The following is a 20,486-nucleotide window of genomic DNA, read 5'->3' as shown; positions in this document are numbered from 1 at the left end:
AGGGAATTATAGACCGGTTAGCCTGACATCGGTAGTGGGGAAAATGTTGGAATCAATTATTAAAGATGTAATAGCAGCGCATTTGGAAAGCAGTGACAGGATCGGTCCAAGTCAGCATGGATTTATGAAAGGGAAATCATGCTTGACAAATCTTCCAGAATCTTTTGAGGATGTAACTAGTAGAGTGGACAAGGGAGAACCAGTGGATGAGGTGTATTTGGACTTTCAAAAGGCTTTTGACAAGGTCCCACACAAGAGATTAGTGTGCAAAATTAAAGCACATGGGATTGGGGGTAATATATTGACGTGGATAGAGAACTGGTTGGCAGACAGGAAGCAGAGTAGGGATAAATGGGTCCTTTTCAGAATGGCAGGCAGTGACTCTTCGGGTACCGCAAGGCTCAGTGCTGGGACCCCAGCTATTTACAATATACATTAATGATTTAGACAAAGGAATTGAATGTAATATCTCCAAGCTTTCAGATGATACTAAGCTGGGTGGCAGTGTGAGCTGTGAGGAGGATGCTAAGAGGCTACAGGGTGACTTGGACAGGTTAGGTGAGTGGGCAAATGCATGGCAGATGCAATATAATGTAGATGAATGTGACATGTTTTGCCACTTTGGTGGCAAAAACACGAAGGCAGAATATTAACTGAATGGTGACAGATAGGGAAAGGGGAGGTGCAACGAGACCTGGGTGTCATGGTACATCAATCATTGAAAGTTGGCATGTAGGTACAGCAGGCAGTGAAGGCGGCAAATGGCATGTTGGCCTTCATAGCGAGAGGAATTGAGTATAGGAGCAGGGAGGTCTTACTGCAGTTGTACAGGGCCCTGGTGAGGCCACACCTGGAGTATTGTGTACAGTTTTGGTCTCCTAATCTGAGGAAGGACATTCTCGCTATTGAGGGAGTGCAGCGAAGGTTCACCAGACTGATTCCCGGGATGGCAGGAATAAAGACTGGATAGACTAGGCTTATATTCACTGGAATTTAGAAGAATGAGAGGGGATCTCATAGAAACATATAAACTTCTGATGGGATTGGACAGGTTAGATGCAGGAAGAATGTTCCCGATGTTGGGGAAGTCCAGAACCAGGGGTCACAATCTAAGGATAAGGGGTAAGCCATTTAGGACCGAGTTGAGGAAAAACTTCTTTACTCAAGAGAGTTGTGAACCTGTGGAATTCTTTACCACAGAAAGTTGTTGAGGCCAATTCACTAAATATATTCAAAAGGGAGTTAGATGTGGCCCCTGCGGCTAAAGGGATCAAGGGGTATGGAGAGAAAGCAGGAATGGCGTACTGAAGTTGCATGATCAGCCATGATCATATTGAATGGTGGTGCAGGCTCAAAGGGCTGAATAGCCTACTCCTGCACCTATTTTCTATGACCTCCAGAGTCCCCCACCTGTTTCTCAGCCACGTGCTGCTCCTCATTGACATCATGCGAAAAGACAACATCAGGTTCCACATGCACAGTGAACACCCAGTCCTACCTCTCCCCCACCTCCTCTCTCGACCATTGCCTCTGATGTCACGTTGCTTGGTCCAACATCTAGTGCTGGATGAGCAGAAATTTATTCCAATTAAATACTGGGAAGATTGAAGCCATTGTATTTGGCCCCCACCACAAACTCCGTTCCCTAGCCCCCGACTCAATCCCTTTCCCTGGCAGCTGACTGACGCTGAACCAGGCCATTTGTAAACCTAGCGTTAATTTTGACCCTGAGCTGAGCTTCCAACACTATATCCTCTCCATCGCCAAGACCGCCTACTTCCACCTCTGTAACATCACCGTCTTCTACCCCCGTCTCAGCTCATCTACTGCTGAAACCCTCATCCTTGCCTTTGTTACCTCTATACTCAAGTATTCCAACAGTCTCCTGGCCGGCCTCCCACTTTGCACCTTCTGTAAAGTTAAGCTCATGAAAAACACTGCTATCTGTATCCTAACTTGCACAAAGTCCTGTTCAGCCATTAGCCCTGTGCTTGTTGATCTACATTGGCTCCTGGTCCACCAACATCTCAACTTTAAGATTTTCATCCTTGTTTTCAAATCCCTTCATGACCTCGTCCCGCCACATCTCTGCAATGTCCCCCAACCCTACAGCCCTCAGATCTCTGCGCTCCTCTAATTCTGGCCTCTTGCGCATCCCCAATTTTCTTTGTTCCACCATTGGCGGCCGTGCCTTCAGCTACCTAGGCCTTAAGCTTTGGAATTACCTCCCTAAAGCTTTCCGTGTCTCTACCTCTCCCTGCTCCTTTAAAATGCTCCTTAAAACGTACCTCTTTTACCAACCTTTTGCTCATCTGTCCTAATTTCTCCTTATGTGGCTCGGTATCAAATTTTGTTTGTTAATGCTCCTGCAAAGCACCTTAGGATGTTTTATTACGTTAAAGGCACTATATAAATGCAAGTTGTTGCAGATTACGCTTGCAATTTGCACTTGCAGTCTGGTCGTTACCTACATTGCAACCTCAAGATCACCACAGGGAATCTTTTATTCAAGTCAATTGTTGGGTTTTATTTAATTGCTCATTACATAAAATTTTAAAACACAACTGAGGTATCTGGAACTGTGCCATAATATTTCATAGAGTACAATATTGCCTTATTATCCTGAACCATTTTTTAAAAATTTCCCATTGTATAACTAAAAACATTCAAATTTAAATGTAAACTGTCTCCAGACAGCCCAACAGACAGCCGGAGAACTATTTTAAACCTGGCTGGAATTATACTCATCATCATAGGCAGTCCCTCGAAAACGAGGAATACTTGCTTCCACTCTAAAAATGAGTTCTTAGGTGACTGAACAGTCCAATACAGGAATTACAGTCTCTGTCACAGGTGGGACAGACAGTCGTTGAAGGAAAGGGTGGGTGGGATTGGTTTGCCGCACGCTCCTTCCGCTGCCTGCACTTGGTTTCTGCATGCTCTCGATGCTAAGACTCGAGGTGCTCAGCGCCCTCCCGGATATACTTCCTCCACTTAGGGCGGTCTTTGGCCAGGGACTCCCAGGTATCGGTGGTGATGTTGCATTTTATCAAGGAGGCTTTGAGGGTGTCCTTGAAACATTTCCTCTGCCCATCTTGGGCTCGCTTGCCATGTAGGAGTTCCGAGTAGAGCGCTTGCTTTGGGAGTCTTGTGTCAGGCATGCGAACAATGTGGCCCGCCCAACGGAGCTGGTTGAGTGTGGTCAGTGCCTCGATGCTGGCGTTGTTGGCCTGGTCGAGGACACGAACGTTGGTGCATCTGTCCTCCCAGGGGATTTGCAGGATCTTGCGGAGACATCGTTGGTGGCATTTCTCCAGCAATTTGAGGATTATACTACAATCTCTGAAACCCAAGTGGAGTGATACGATGTCCTAAAAGTGGTCTTACACACTTTGGCTTTAGTCTACTCTAGAGTCAGATAATTGACTTGACTCTTAAGTTACACTGCTGCTTTTGTATTAGTATAAAGCATTTTTGGATGCACGTAATTCATACACTATTATATTGGCACTGTAAGTTTCTGAGACTAAGTAGCAAATGTTATCGAGGTACCTGTCTGTGGTATGTACAGCCATGTCTTGAAAATCCCTTTTCTCATCAGCCTGATTTTGCAATGTTTTCATATGATCCATCAACTGTTTCACAGTTTGCTCTGCCTTCCATCTCTTCTCTCGTTCTTGGTCCAACTCGAGAGTAAGTGCCTAAAAGGAAAGTAATCATGCTGGATTTATATTGGAAAATGTTAATTAGAAGTATTGCTGTTACAAAGCATGAACAAACATGCAGTTATATTGCATCTACAACATAGTGAAGACCTCCAAAATCACCTCAGTCAATGAATTATTTTTAGGTAGACAGAAGTGGCAGCCAACTTGCATACAACAAGGTCCCACAAACAGCAAAGGAGATAAATGACCTGTTAATCTGTTTTGGTGGTGTTAGTTGAAGGATGAGCCTTGGCTAAGATCTTACGAGAAATCCTTTTTAAATGATATCATCCGATCTTTAATGATCATCTTTTATGCCCATCTGTTCAAGCAGAAAGGGCTTTGATTTAATACATCACCTGAAGAACACTAACACAAACAATGCAGCAAGTCCACTTACTACATTACAGCCTAGATTATGTGCTCCTAGAATGCACAACTTTTTAAGTCAGAGATGAAAGTCTTACAACTGAGCCAAACCGAACTATATTATTGTAAAATTACAGCAATGTAATTGGATTACATTTCTATATAATTGTTCCATAGGTTCTAGCATGAGCAAAATGTATTACTTTATCAAGTTTTATTCTGAATAGTTTCACTGTTTCCAAAAGCACTTTTTATTTGCCTATTTTATAAATAAAGGGTACAATACAACTAATATTTTGAACAACTTTTGAAAAGGACAGATTGGATTACTGAGATATACACATGTAAAACTTGCTGCATTTGCTTAACAGTTGTCAGTCAACAATCTGTGCCAAAAACCATAGGCTTCAGCTCAACAGTAACAAAGTACTCCTATACTGTTTCAGATTCCAGCATCTGCAGTATTTTGCTTTTGTACTCCTATACTGTATCTATATAATTTGAGAAAAAAATAATTGAATTTTATTTCCTATCTAATAGGAGATACGTTAGTTTTATTAGCTTTAGCTTGGCATCTTGAGACACTCCTGTGGCCTATTAAAGGAACAATTTGAACATCTCAGTCATTTCAAGAAGAAAAATAAATCGATGCTCCAGACTAACCTGCGCGTGAAAAAGAATTAAAGGGAACATTGCATAAACATAAGCTGGGAGATTTTAGCACCACTAAATGCTGCTGCAGAATCGTGTTTCCATAACAATCGATCTGCCCAAGATCAGGTGTTCTTGAACGATATACACTGGCAGTAATGGTAGCCATTACTGAGTCAATAAAAAAAGAACAAAATAAATTTTATTATTACCCTATACGTAGACTCCTCAGTTATACTTGTTTTCTTACTGTCTTGTGATTTGTGTTGAGCTTTTTGAATTGATGACATATTCCTGGGTGTGCATCCCACTATTTGAAGCTCAGCGGATTCTACAGGTGAACTGCTAGACAATTCTTCACCTCTGGGTTGGTTGCGACAGGATTTTAGTTTTCGCACGCAAGGCTGTTCGTCCCTGAGATAAAAACAATTATTTGCGTTACACTTTCATAACATTTTAACAGCAAAGAAGGACATTTAGCAAATCACATCTGCACTGGCTCTTAAAGAGCTATGCATTTAGTTTCTTTCACCTGTCTTTTCCCCATACCCTTTTCAAACTTTCGTTCTGTGGAACAACATTTCTTTTAATCCCGCCCCTTCATTCTGGTGATTTTATACTTATGCCCTCTAGTTTACGAATTTCTTTTCATTATCAATCGAACACTTATGTTCAAATAAGCTACGATGAAGAAAAAAATTGAAGGGAACGTGACTTCAGCAGAGTGCGGCCATCTTTTGCTGAGAGTTGTGACTGAGGGAGTTAGGGCCTACTTGTTCTGCCTTTCTCCTTTTGCTGCTTCTATTTTTTTTCTGCTTTTTTTGTAGATTCCTTGAAAAATAAGGATGGTGAATCCTGAATCCCAAAGGAAAGGAGAACGACTCCAATATGGGGTGTGCTCCATGTACACCTTTACGGTAACGTTAGAGAGAGATGGTATCAAAGTGAAACACTATGGGACTTTGACTTGCAGTAAATGTGTCCAGGTTTTGTCTCTGCAGCAGGAGGTCGTTTGCCTATTAGAGAAGATTGACCAATTGACGTACTTGGTGGATTTCGACGACTTCCTGACTGGGACGAAAAGTAAGTCTTCATTATCGGGCATTGATATCACTAGATCTTTTACCACTTTGGATTCTTTTGTTATTCCGAACAGGTATGCCCCGCTTTGTGATTTGGAGAACCAGTGAGGTCAGCACCAGCAACCTCAATGCTCATATCAGCATCTTGGAAATGGTAAGGGGAAGGCTGCAAAGTCGTTTGAACAGCCAAGGAAAAGGAAGACGCAGCAGGCAACCCTCATAGGGGACTCAGTCATCAGGCACACAGACAGCATCCTATGTAGAGGTAAAGCTCTGTCAAGAGCAGGTTTCTGTTTTCCAGGGGCCAAGGTAGCTGATCTCCTGGATAATCTAATGAAAGGTGAGTGTCCAGATCAGGGATGGCCAATTATTTGGGCTGGAGGGCCACTTAACAGGCTTTTGGTGAGCTGTTGAGAGCCGCTCACCAATGTTCCCCCTAAGGCACGTGGCTGCACGATTGCGCATCAATCGCATGGTCCCGCGCAGGCCGCTCCCCAGCTCCTGCCACTGGAAGAGATACTGCGCATGTGTGGCTGCATAGCCAATTTAAAGGGACCGCGCGTGAAAAAAAATTAGAGGGAACATTGCATAAACATAAATTCAAATAGTGAGATGTTATCTCACATCCACAACATTTATTCGATACTGCTTAGAAATGAATCAAAGATAAAAGTTGAAAATATTGTGGTGTCTGCTGGTCTCCGTAAATCAGTGCTGTGAAATAGAACTATATCTCTTTAGAGCCTGTGTCAGCATCAATTCCCCACCTCAGTCATTCTTATGCCCCTCTGCAAAGATTACTAATGACGGAGAGGAGGAGGAATTTCTTCTCAGAGCAGCTTGCCAGATGTTATCCACCTGAGGGTCCTCTGGGGGATGGGACATGTGCTGTGCGAGTCCCTGGCCTGTATTAAGGCAGGCATGCCAGAAAACGGGCGCAGCTATGATTTTCTACCTTGTTTGTCCGCCGGGAGTGATGAGGCGGCCATTTTCAGCACTTAAAAGATTTTTTAACGTTGGACCGGAACTCGGTCATAGTGGGGGCGGATGTGCGGCGGTAAGATATGTTGAGGGGCGGAAGTTGGGGCGGGATTGAGCCTCCGCCGTTGTCACTCAGTGGTGGAGCAGCGGTGACGTCACAGCGCATGTGCATCATTACGCTCTCTCCCCTCCGTTAAAGGGGAGAGAATTGTGAAAACTTTAGCTTCAGCCACTGGACCACCAGGGAGGGCTTTGGCCGGGCCAGCAGCCTGGCACCCAAGAGGGGATGCCAGTCTACCTGTTGGTGACCCGGCCGAACCCGGGGGAAGCAATAGTCCGGCCGACATGGAAGTCGGCCGGCAAAAAAAATAAGATGGCGGCCGCGACATTCGTCCCTCGCCTTTAATGGCCACCGCACCGCCAGGTCAGAGAGAGAGCAGACAAGGTGCACTGACAGAAAAATCTGTCGGGGGCACCACCTCGCGGTTCGTGGATTTCTTCAACTAAATTTGTGGCGGATTAAAATGGAAGTGCGAGATAGCGGCGTTGCGCACTTTGATGACGAGCTTGCGGCGGTCGGCAGCAGCGGGATGGATGTGGGGACAGGCCAAAAAATCTCCAATCTTAATTTGGGTCGGGGCAGCCAGTGCACTGCAACGCGGCGGCCACTCGATTCCGCTGCATGGCTGCCATAAAATGGCGGAAACGGGCCAAATAGGGACCATGAATTTCGGTCCCGTCATGTCTTACAAATGTAATTGTATTTTTTTGAAGAAGTTACAAAGTTGGTGGATGAGGGAAGCCCAGTAGACATTGTCTACTTAGATTTCCAAAAAGCTTTTGATAAGGTACTGTATAAGAGGCTTCTCTATAAGATTAGAACCTTTGGCATTGTGGTAATATATTGCGTTAAATTCAGAACTGGCTGGTAGAACGCACGCAAAAAGTAGATTCAGGTAGATTTGGATCTGTTTGGAGACCAGTCACCAGTGGTGTCCTGAATGGATCAGTGTTGGGACCGTTGCTTTTTACTATTTTTATTAATGATTTAGGAATTGGAAAACCATTTGCAAATTTGCAGATGATACCAAGGTCTGTGCCAGTGTTAGAACTGTAGAAGGTGCTCATCTGCTTCAGGCAGATCTTAATGTGTTAGGAGATTGGGATCAAGACTGGAAAATTATGTAAAACTTAGATAATTGCAGGACAAATGCTCAACATGCATACACCTTTCAGGGAAAGGCATTAAAGATGGAAAGACATTAAAGATGGTGGAGATAGAAAGATTTGGGCATTCTAGTGCATATATCTTTCAAGGTACATGAGCAATTCCGAGCAGCGATAGCTGAAGCAAATAGGGCATCGGGGTGTATCCATAGGACAATTGAATATAAGATGAGGCGTACTGTTTTGTCTTTTTACAAGACCTTAGTCAGGCAGTACTTAGAATACGGTGTCCTGTTTTGGTCTCCTCACATGGTGGGTGATATTGAGGCTCTGGAAAGGGTGCAGAAGAGGGCCACGAGACTAATTACAAGTCTAAAGCAGCTTACTTATTAATATAGGGTAAAAGAGTTGGGACTCTATACATTAGAGCAGTGTAGACTTGGAAGGGATCGGACTGTGGTTTATAAGATAATGAAATAAATAAGACAGTGTGCCAACTGAGTTTATTTCAATTAAGTAGGTTAGGCAGGATCAACGGTCACAAATTTAAGTTGTATAGGGCTAGATCTAGGTTAGACGTCAGGAGGTGGTTCTTTTCCCAGAGGATAGTAGACCTCTGAAATAAGCTGCTGTTTTGTGTGGTGGATGCAGACTCGCTAAATTCTTTCAAGCAAAAACTGGATTTGTTTCTGGCTGGGGCGGAGATCACCTCTTACAGAAGGTAGGTACTGCAGGGAATTCAAGGCCAGAGTGGTCTCCTGGACTAGTTTTGAGCGCTTAGATGAGTCGGAGAGGAATTTCCCACCCCCCCAATTTGGCCTGGGTTTTTTCTTGCCTCTCCCAGGGGATCACATGGTTTCTGGTGGGATGGAGTGTATATGTTGTGATGCACAAGGTATCACAATTGTGAGGGACAGGCTCGATGGACCAGATGGTCTTTACCTGTCTGTCATTGTTCGCATGTTCGAACAGAAACCACCTTGATATGTATGAAAATGAACCCCCAACTAAATGTTGATGCCAACTTTAAACAACTCATTAGTGTGGTGTATGGAGAAAGAGTCAGACTGAACACTGTGAGCTCAAAGTAAAGTGTGACCTTAGTCTTTTATTGCAGGTCTCCAGAGTGCCTCTCCAACCTGTGAGGCCTCCTGAAATACCTGTGTTCCCAAGGGATTATGGGATCCCTTGGGACTCCGGGAATGAGCCCTCTGAGTAAATACAAGTCCACATATATAACAACATTCCCTTCTAAAGTCAATAGTGTAACTATTTACAATATGAGTCGATCTGGGGTACTTCTTGCCCTGGTTGATCGTCTGAAAGCTGGTGTTGTTGAATTATTTGTTGGGCCCTCGCTGGACTGCTGTGCAGCTGGCCTTGCTGGGCTGCCTGGTGTGTTGGGCCCTGCTGGGTTGCTGTGGATGATGGGTTCTACTTCGTGGTCAACTGTGATGAGAGCTGCCACTGGTGTGTGTGTTGGGGGATCAAAAAAGGTATGGTCCAAGGTGGGTTGCTCAGGGTAGTCCATCAATCTGAGTTTGATTTGGTCCAAGTGTTTCCGGTGAATAAGTCCATTTGAAAGTTTGACCCGAAACACCCTGCTCCCCTCTTTGACCACGACAGTGCCGGGAAGCCACTTGGGACCTTGTCCATAATTCAATACAAATACAGGATCATTGACTTCAATCTTGTGTGACACATTTACGCTATCATGGGATGCACTTTGTTGAAGCCATCTGCTCTCTACCTGTTCATGTAGATCAGGGTTAACAAACGAGAGCCCTGTCTTAAGTGCTCTTTTCATGAGCAGTTTAGCAGGTGGGATCCCAGTGAGTGAGCGGGGTCTCGTGCGGTAGCTAAGCAGGACTCAGGATAGGCGAGTCTGCAGTGAGCCTTCAGTTACCCTCTTCAAGCCTTGCTTGATGGTTTGCACTGCTCTCTCTGCCTGACCATTGGACGCTGGTTTAAACGGGGCAGATGTGACATGTTTGATCCCGTTACGGGTCATGAATTCTTCAAACTCAACACTAGTAAAACATGGCCCGTTGTCGCTCACCAGGATATCGGGTAGGCCGTGTGTGGCAAACATCGCCCGCAGGCTTTCAGTAGTGGCAGCGGATGTGCTAGCCGACATTATCTCACATTCAATCCACTTAAGAGTACACGTCGACAACCACAAGGAACATTTTACCCAAGAACGGGCCTCCATAGTCGACATGTACCCTAGACCACGGTTTGGAGGACCACGACCATAAACTTAGCGGCGCCTCCCTGGATACATTGCCTAACTTCGAGCATGTATTACATCTGTGAACGCAGGACTCCACGTTCGCATCGATACCGGGCCAACACACGTCGGATCTGGCTATCGCTTTCATCATTATGATGCCTGGGAGGTCATTGATGAAGGTGTCTCTGCCCTTCTTGGGGACCACTACTCAATTGCCCTACAGAAGGCAGTCTGTCTGTATAGACATTTCATCTTTGTGCCGCTGGAACGGCTTTATCCCTTCCTGCATTTCCACTGGGACACTGGACCAGCTCCCATGAAGCACACAGCTTTTGACTTGGGATAATAAGGGGTCCTGACTTGTCCAGGTTTTGATCTGCCAGGCAGTGAAGAGTGATTGCTCACTCTCAAATGCTTCCATAACCATGGCTAGATCTGCGGGCTGCGCCATTTCCACCCCCGTGGTGGACAATGGCAGCCTACTGAGAGCATCGGCGCAGTTTTCTGTGGCGGATGGTATAGTTGTATGCGGACAACGTGAGCGCCCATCTCTGGATGCGGGCTGATGCGTTGGTATTCATCCCTTTACTCTCGGAAAACAGGGATATAAGTGGCTTATGGTCAGTTTCCAATTCGAATTTTAGCCCAAACAGGTATTGATGAAATCTCTTTACCCCATAGACACACGCTAACACTTCTTTTTCAATCATGCTGTAGGCTCTCTCGGCCTTAGACAGACTCCTGGATGCATAAGCAACCAGTTGCAGTTTCCCGAAATCATTAGCTTGTTGCAATACACACCCGACACCACATGACGACGCATCACGTGCTAGTACCAAACGCTTACATGGATCATACAACAGAAGCAATTTGTTTGAGCATAGCAATTTTCTCGCTTTTACAAAGGCATTTTCTTGGCTTTTGCCCCAAACCCATTCGCCCCCTTTTCGTAGTAAGACATGCAGTTTTTCTAGCAGGGTGCTGAGACCCGGTAAGAAGTTAAGTAGTTCAAGAGTCCCAGAAACGACCGCAGCTCCGTCACGTTCTGTGGCCTCGGTGCATTCGCGATTGCCTCAGTTTTTGCATTGGTGGGCCTGATGCCATCCACCGCAATCCTCCTGCCAGGAACTCCACTTCAGGTGCCAGGAAAACGCATTTCGAGCGTTTTAACCTGAGCCCCAAGCGGTCGAGTCGACTAAGAACCTCCTCCAGGTTCTGCAGGTGCTCGACAGTGTTCCGAACTGTGACCAAGATGTCGTCCTGGAAGACCATGGTGTGCGGGACCGACTTCAGTAAACTTTCCATGTTTCTCTGGAATATTGCCGCCGCTGATCGGATTCCAAATGGGCATCTGTTATAAACAAAAAGACCTTTGTGCGTGTTGATGCAGGTGAGGGCCTTCAATGATTCCTCCAGTTCCTGCGTCATGTAGGCTGAAGTCAGATCCAGCTTTGTGAATATCTTTCCTCCCGCCAGCGTTGTAAAGAGGTCGTCGGCTGTTGGTAGTGGTTATTGGACCTGCAGGGAGAAACGATTGATAGTTACTTTGTAATCGCCACAGATTCTGATGGTGCCTTCTCCCTTGAGGACTGCGACAATAGGATTGGCCCACTCGCTGAACTCGATCGGTGAAATGATGCCCTCTCGTTGCAGCCGGTCTAGCTCGATCTCTACCCTTTCTCTCATCATGTACGGTACTGCTCTCACCTTGTGATGGATTGGTCGTGGCCCCGGAATTAGGTGGATCTGCACTTTTGCTTCTTGGAATTTCCCAATGCCTGGTTCGAACAGCGAAGCAAATTTGTTAAAGACCTGGGCATATGAAGTGTCGTCAGCGGGCGATAGCATCGGACGTTGTCCCAGTTCCAGCGTATCTTTCGCAGCCAGCTCCTGCCGAGCAGCGTGGGACCATCGCCCGGTACCACCCAGAGTGATAGCTTGTGCACCACTCCATCGTAGGAGAGCTTTACGGTGGTACTGCCGATTACGGGAATCAGTTCTTTAGTGTAAGTCCTTAGTCTCGTGCGAACTGGAGTTAAGACTGGCCTTGAGGCCTTGTTGCACCACAACCTTTCGAAAGTCTTTTGCCCATGATGGGCTGGCTCGTGCCCGTGTCCAGCTCCATTGACCATTTAGCTGTCCATTTAGTTCAACATTCAGCATTATCGGGAGACAATTCGTGGTGAATGTGTGCACCCCATGTACCTCTGTCTCCTCTATCTGAGGCTCTGGTTCAAGTGATCCTCCGTGGATCTGTCCTCCTCTGCAACGTGGTGGTTTGCAGGTTTAACAGACTTAGCAGCTCGCCTGCACACTTGTTGGAGGTGTCCCATTGTTCCACAACCCTTGTAAACGTATCCTTTGAATCGGCAAGAATGGAAACGATGATCACCCCCGCAGCACCAACAAGGTATTAATGACCTTGCATTCATCACCCTTGTTGGTGGACTCAGTCATCTGCGGACATGTAGTTGTAGGTATGTGTGACCTGCCCTGTATGTTACGATTCAAAAACAACATCACTTTGTTCACAGTACTTGTCGCAGCACTTGCGTGCTGAGAGATTTGCTTAGTATTGTCACTGGTGGTAATGAATGCCTGGGCTATCGCTATGGCCTTATTCAAGGTTGGGGTCTCTACAGTCAGAAGTTTGCGAAGTATGGTTTTGTGGCCAATGCCAAGTACGAAAAAGTCTCTGAGCATGTGCTACAAATGTCCTTCAAATTTGCAATGTCCTGCAAGGCGTCTCAGCTCGGCGACATAACTCGCCACTTCCTGACCTTCAGACCTTTTGTAAGTGTAGAACCGGTACTTCACCATCAAAATGCTTTCCTTCGGGTTCAAATGCTCTCGGACCAATGTACACAAATCGTCGTACAATTTCTCCGTGGGTTTCACTCGGATTCTTCATGAGGCCATACGTTGGTGCCCCACAGACGGTGAGGAGGATCGCTCTACGTTTGGCAGCGCTCTCTTCCCCAACTCGCTTGTTGGCCACGAAGTATTGGTCGAGTAGCTCCACAAAAGTTTCCCAATCATCTCCTGCCGAGAATTTCTCCAGGATGCCCACTGTTCTCTGCATCTTTGGGTTCGCTATCTGTATCTCGTCGCCAGCTGTTATGTATGGAGAAAGAGTCAGACTGAACACTGTGAGCTCAAAGTAAAGTATGACCGTAGTCTTTTATTGCCGGTCTCCAGAGTGCCTCTCCAACCTGTGAAGCCTTCTTAAATACCTGTGCTCCCAAGGGATTATGGGATCCCTTGGGACTCTGGGGAATGAGCTCTCTGGTGGCTGTACAGAGTAAATACAAGTCCACATATATAACAATTAGTGCCTAAAGATTGTGGCCTGCTCATTAGCTGCAAGATTGAGCTATGTGGTAAAGATAGTTCACTCCGAATAGGTAGAAGATATAGGGGGAGAAAATGGCCAGCATTGCACACGTTTTTTTTTTAGATATTTCACCTTTTTTGCTAGTAAAAGGTGCTCACCTCAATTGGCCAAAGTTAACGAATGGTGGTTTTGAAATATCGCCGAAAAATGCATCGACCACGTGCAACGCCCAAAAAAAACCTGAGTGGTATTTTTTCCATAAAATACAGAAAAACCCGATATTGCCAAAAAATGAATTTCTACCTCAGCTCCAATTATTTGACATACTCAAAACAGAAATTACAGATCTAGAAAGAAGTATATTAAATATCAACAACTGAAATCAATGCTGTAAAAAGAAATTGCTCTGTTTAGAATAGTGGGAGTTCCACTTTTCCTCTCCATTAGGAGATCCATCAAATGTTCTTCCATTAAGGATTATGGGGAAAATAAACATAAATTTGCATTAACCAGTACAACAGTATTTAAGAGCGGGTGTCCCTCAAATTCTCCCTGATAAAGTGCAACATCCCCACCGACATCTGGGAGTCCCTGGCCAAAGACCGCTCTAAGTGAAGGAAGTGCATCCGGGAGGGCGCTGAGCACCTCGAGTCTCATCGCCGTGAGCGTGTAGAAATCAAGCGCAGGCAGTGGAAAGAGTGTGCGGCAAACCAGTCCCATCCACCCTTTCTCTCAACGACTATCTGTCCCACCTGTGACAGGGACTGTGTTTCTCGTATTGGACTGTTCAGCCACCTAAGAACTCATTTTTAGAATGGAAGCAAGTCTTCCTCGATTCCGAAGGACTGCCTATGATGATGATTTAAGAGAAGGGAAAATTTCCTTCTTTGGCAGTGAAAAAGGCCTACAAAAAAACTGCTGTTAGGAAAAGAATCTTGATGAGCTTTCAATGCCAAGATACAACTGAATTACTTTAACAACTTGCATTTATATAACAATAGAAAATGCTGGAAATACTCAGCAAGTCAGGCAGCATCTGTGAAGGGAGAAACAGAGTTAACGTTTCAGGTCGATGCCCTTTCATCAGTTCTTTCAAATGTTACCTCAGTTTCTCTCTCCACAGATGTTGCCTGACCTGCTGAGTATTTCAAGCACTTTGTTTTTATTTCAGATTTCCAGCAGCTGAAGTATTTTGCTTTTGCATTCATATAGTGTTTTTGACACAGAAACCACCACAAGGTGTTTCACAGCAGAAAAACAAATGGTGAGCATTAATAGAAGCATTAGAAGAGATGATGACAGGGTGGTCCAGAAGATGGGTCTTAAGATAGCTTTTGAAGGCAGGAAAAGGCAAGACCAGAGCAATTCAGGGGTGAAGTTCCAAAGGGTAGGCCGGGACCGATGAAGGTGGAACAGAATGGTTGAGTGAGGAAACAATGCACAGGATTCAGAAGATCAAAGGGCATAGGATTAGGCATGTGAGTGGAAGAGGTTGTAGAGGTAGTATAAAGCAAGGCTATGGAATGATTTGTAAATGAGGATGTAGATTTTGAATTTCAGCATTGTGAGATAGGGAGCCATTAATGGTGGGTCAGGATGTAGCAGCAGAGTTTTGGACGAGTTGGAATTTGTATGTGGTGATGCTCAGGCAGCTAGCAAGGGGGATATTGACAAAGTCAATTCTGGCATTAACAAAAGCATGGATATTGGCCCGAATTTTGCAGTGGGTATGACGGTGTACTCAGAGTACGCCGTCACACCGCCTTTGAAATACGCCGCAAGTTCGGGATTTCCACATGCGCTTGCCCATGATGAATATCGAACTTGTGATCTGTCAAGGTCATCTAAATAGATCATCTTGATAGATCATCTGAACTGCCAAGGAACTCACAATTGCAGGCACAGAGTTGGGCTATTTGCCACCAACTGCCCAGCAATTACAGGCAAAACTCTTACGGTTGCTGAAAGCTGTAAATAGTGGGGTACCACAAGGATCAGTGCTTGGGCCTCAGCTATTTACAATCTATATTAACGACTTGTATGAAGGGACCGAGTGTAATGTAGCCACATTTGCTGATGATACAAAGATAGGAGGGAAAGCAAGTTATGAAGAGGACACAAAGAATCTGCAAAGGGATATAGATAGACTGAGTGAGTGGGCAAAAATTTGGCAGATGGAGTATAATGTGGGAAAATGTGAGGTTATCCACTTTGGTAGGAAAAATAAAAAAGGAACGTATTATTTAAATGGAGAGATTACAAAATGCTGCAGTACAGAGGGATCTGGGGGTCCGTGTATATGAAACACAACAGGTTATAGCATGCAGGTACAGCAAGTACTGTAATTTGGAAGGCAAATGGAATGTATAAAAGTAGGGAAGTCCTGCTACAACTGTACAGAGTATTGGTAAGACCACACCTGGAGTACTGCATACAGTTTTGGTCTCCTTATTTAATGAGGGATATACTTGCATTGGAAGCAATTCAGAGAAGGTTCACTCGGTTGATTCCTGAGATGCAGGGTTGACTTATGAAGAAAGATTGAACAGGTTGGGCCTATACTCATTGGAGTTTAGAAGAATGAGAGGTGATCTTATTGAAACGTACAAGGCTTGACAGGGGGGATGCAGAGAAGATATTTCCCCTTGTGGGGAATCTAGAACTGGGGGGCATAGTTTCAGAATAAGGGTTTGCCGATTTAAAATAGAGATGAGGAGGAACTTCTCTCAGAGGGTCATGAATTTTTGGAATTCAAAGTGCTGTGGAGGCTGGGTTATGAATATATTTAAGGTGGAGATACACAGATTTTTGAATGATAAAGGAGTCAAGGGTTATGGGGAACTGGCAGGGAAGTGGAGTTGAGGCCAAGATCAGATCAACCATGATCTTATTGAATGGTAGAGCAGGCTCGAGGGGCCAAATGGCTTACTCCTGCTCCTATTTCTTATGTTCTTATGTTATCAGCTTTCGGACATTTTCAAAATGAAATTAATCAAAATGCAGTAAAGCCACAACAGAAGAAAATTACTTTCTGACTAGTTCATATATAGTCAAGATAAGCATTTTTAGTAAGTTTATAACTTTGCATTTTAATAACTTAAATAATTAGCATTTCGCATACACGGTAATGAACAGATCTTAACTGCAGGGACGAAAGATGTAAGAGCTTATCTAGGAGCTCACATTCAGCCTCTAAATATTTCTGATGGGATGCATACAATACATACTGAATAGATTTGCTGAAACTGCACAAATTTAGAAATGGTAATTAATATTAATTCTGTGATTCAAACTTATTTCAAAAGCAGCACTGTATTGCATTAGCTAATCCATTAGCTGTAATCGCGATGGATTGACTTCTGGTTAATACATTGGATTTACAGCTTCAGCCAGGCATAAATCAATATATAATTAAACTTAAAAAAAACTTTTTACAGTTTAATTTACAGCGCAAAATATCTTAATTTTCTTTACCTAAAAAGGATGCAAAGATAACTTTGTCTTAGTTGTAATCTACCATTAGAATGTCAGCAACCATATTACTAAAAAATGAATAAATACAGTACTCAAATCTCTTGATCAGATGTTATTATACTGGTGAGCTTCAATTCAAAAAAAATTTATTCACGGAATGTGGACTTCTCCGGCAAGGTCAGCATTTATTGCCCATCCCTAACTGCCCGAGAAAATGAGCCGCCTTCTTGAATTCAAGTGAGTGGCTTGCTCGGCCATTTCAGAGGGCAGTTAAGAGTCAATCACATTGTTGTGGGTCTGGAGTCACATATAAGCCACACCGGATATGGGCGGCAGATTTCCTTCCCTAAATGACAATGGCAGCAAACACCAAGGGCTAGAATTTCAAAAAAATCCACCAGCACCAGATTGCCGCCCAAAATACAGCTAAGATTTTTAAATTAAACTGGTGAAAAATTCCACAAAAAAAGGAAAAAAGTCCACCCGGCGAAAAAAAAATGGACCTTACACCCCGGTTCTCGGTGGAAAACGCAATCTTGGGCTGATTGGGCGGTTCTTAAACAAAATGGGCAGTAATTCCTAAAATTTAGACCAAGGCTGCGGGTTGAGCCCAGGAGGGGGGAAAAAAATGAGGGATCAGGTCCTGGAGGCAGAGTTTAGAGAGCTAGGAGAGAGATTAAAAAGCAACACCTCAAAAGGTAATAATCTCCGGATTACTCCCAGTGCCACATGTTGGTGAGTACAGAAATAGGAGGATAGAGCAGATGAATGCATGGCTGGAGAGATGGTGCAAGTGGGAGGGCTTTAGATTCCTGAGACATTGGGAGTTTCTGGGGGAGGTGGGACCTGTACAAGCTGAATGGGTTGCACCACAACAGCGCCAGGAACAATATCCTCAAGGGTGGGTTTGCTAGTGCTGTTGGGGAGGGTTTAAACTAGCTTGGCAGGGGGATGAGAACCTGAGAATAGATTCAGAAAGGAGAGAAGCAAAGCTGAAATTGGAAAGCAAAAAAGTAGAAAGTGAATTTGGAAAACAGACAACAAGGGAGTTTGGCAGTGCGTAATGTTATATACTTCAATGCAAGGAGTATAGGGAATAGGACAGATGAGCTGAGAGCACAGATAAACACTTGGGAAAAAGATATTATAGCTATTACTGAGACGTGGTTGAAAGAAGGGCAGGTATGGCATCTCAACATTCCTGGTTACAGGGTTTTCAGACCGGATAGAGAGGGGGATAGGAAAGGAGGGAGGGGTCGCAGTATTGATTAAAAAAACAATTACAGCTGTGAGGAGGGATGATATATTAGAAGGATCATCAAATGAGGCCATCTAGGAGGAAATGAACAACAAAAAAGGGGCGATCACACTTTTTATGTTCTTATGTTATGTAGTGAGAGCAGAAATATTAAGGGGATTAGCAGCTTTGAAAGTGGATAAATCCACAGGCCCGGATGAAATGTATCCAAGGCTGTTAAGAGAAGCAAAAGAGGGAATAGTAGAGGCTCTGACCATCATTTTCCAGTCCTCTCTGGCTACTGGTGTGGTGCCAGAGGACTGGAGGGCTGCTCATGTTGTACAGGCAACTCTCGATTATCCACACACGGATCCAACGGGAAACCATTGTAATGGGATTTTAAATTCTGTTGCTAATAAGTGAAAAGACAGCGGCAAATAATTTGGAAAAATCGCCTTCCAAACACTGTGCTCATTTGTATTTTCTCATTCTTTCTCTCTCACACACTCTCTCTCTCACCCATCGTGAAAATCACCCTCCTCTGCCCTTGCTTTGCTGGTGTGTGTGTGTGCGCGCTGCTACAGCCGCTGTCTCTCGCGGCCGCCGCCGACGTTGGGAACGGGGGCAGTGCCGGCACCGGGTTCCAGGCACAGAACCTGTACATGCAGGCTGGTAATGTCCATCTTTTGTTACTGTTTGTAGCTGATTGTATTGATTCATTAAAGTTTTAACTTTAAAATGTAGACTCACCCTAACGGAAAAATCGTTTACCCGGAATAGCCCAATCCCCGAGGGACCCAGATAATCGAGAGTTGCCTGTACCTTTGTTTAAAAAGGGAGAAAGGGATAGCCCAACTAATTATAGGCCATTCAGCCTAACGTCAGTGGTGAGAAAATTATTGGAAAAAATTCTGAGGAACACGATAAATCTTCATTTGAAAAGATATGGATTAATCAAGGACAGTCAGCATGGATTTGTTCAGGGAAGGTTGTGTCTGACTAACATAATTGAATTTTTTGAGGAGGTAACAAGGAGGGTCAATGAGGGTAGTGCATTTGATGTAGTGTATATGGAGTGATGTAGTGTATATCAAAGGCTTTTGATAAGGTCCCACATGGCAGACTGATCATGAAAGTAAAAGCCCATGGGATCCAGGGCAAAGTGGCAAGTTGGATCCAAAATTGGCTCAGAGGCCGGAAGCAAAGGGTATTGGTTGATGGGTGTTTTTGTGACTGGAAGGCTGTTTCTCGTAGGGATTCCGCAGGGCTCAGTACTAGGCCCCTTGCTTTTTGTGGTATCTATCAATGATTTCGACTTGAATGTAGGGGGTAATGGAACCGGTTCTGGGGGAGGTGGGACCATTACAAACCGGATGGTCTGCACCTAGGCAGGACTGGAACCAATGTCCTAGGGGGAGTGTTTGTTAGTGCTGTTGGGGAGGAGTTAAACTAATATGGCAGGGGGATGGGAACCAATGCAGGGGGATGGGAACCAATGCAGGGAGACGGAGGGAAACAAAAAGGAGACAAAAGCAAAAGACAGAAAGGAGATGAGTAAAAGTGGAGGGCAGAGAAACCCAAGGCAAAAAACAAAAAGGGCCACTCAATATATAGGGGCTGCAGGAGAGGTCAAAACTAAAAATCATGGTTTAAAAACTAGTATTAAAACACTCTACCTAAATGCACGCAGCATTCAAAATAAAGTAAATGAGTTGACGGCACAAATCATTACAAATGGGTATGATTTGGTGGCCATTACAGAAACGTGGTTGCAAGGTGGCCAAGACTGGGAATTAAACACACAGGGGTATCTGACGATTCGGAAAGATAGACAAGAATGGAAAGAAGGTGGGGTAGCTCTGTTAATAAAGGATGATATCAGGGCAGTTGTGAGAGACGATATTGGCTCTAATGAACAAAATGTTGAATCATTGTGGGTGGAGATTAGAGATAGTAAGGGGAAAAAGTCACTGGTGGGCGTAGTTTATAGGCCCCCAAATAATAACTTCACGGTGGGCGCGCAATAATCAAGGGAATAATGGAGACATGTGAAAAAGGAACGGCAGTCATCATGGGGGATTTTAACCTACATATCGATTGGTCAAATGAAATCGCACGGGGTAGCCTGGAGGAGGAATTCATAGAATGCATACGGGATTGTTTCTTAGAACAGTATGTTACAGAACCTACAAGGGAGCAAGCTATTTTAGATCTGGTCCTGTGTAATGAGACAGGAATAATAAACGATCTC

At 44.5% G+C, this 20,486-nt stretch overlaps 1 protein-coding gene across 6 annotated transcripts in view; it reads right to left on the bottom strand.

Moving 5' to 3' along the window:
• Window positions 1-20,486, bottom strand: part of lrrcc1 (leucine rich repeat and coiled-coil centrosomal protein 1) — a 371,497-nt gene that overhangs the window by 221,236 nt on the left and 129,775 nt on the right. For all 6 annotated transcript variants that reach the window (XM_070893371.1, XM_070893397.1, XM_070893406.1 and 3 more), the window contains 2 exons: window positions 4,940-5,141; window positions 3,553-3,701 (listed from right to left, as the gene is read on the bottom strand). In XM_070893371.1, coding sequence (XP_070749472.1) covers window positions 3,553-3,701; window positions 4,940-5,141 — 351 coding nt within the window. The remainder of the gene's footprint in view (window positions 1-3,552; window positions 3,702-4,939; window positions 5,142-20,486) is intronic.

Source organism: Pristiophorus japonicus, chromosome 1 (assembly GCF_044704955.1).
Source record: "Pristiophorus japonicus isolate sPriJap1 chromosome 1, sPriJap1.hap1, whole genome shotgun sequence".
NCBI lineage: Eukaryota > Metazoa > Chordata > Chondrichthyes > Pristiophoridae > Pristiophorus > Pristiophorus japonicus.
The sequence above is the reverse complement of the archived record's forward strand: the minus strand, read 5'-3'. Positions and strand labels throughout refer to the sequence as shown.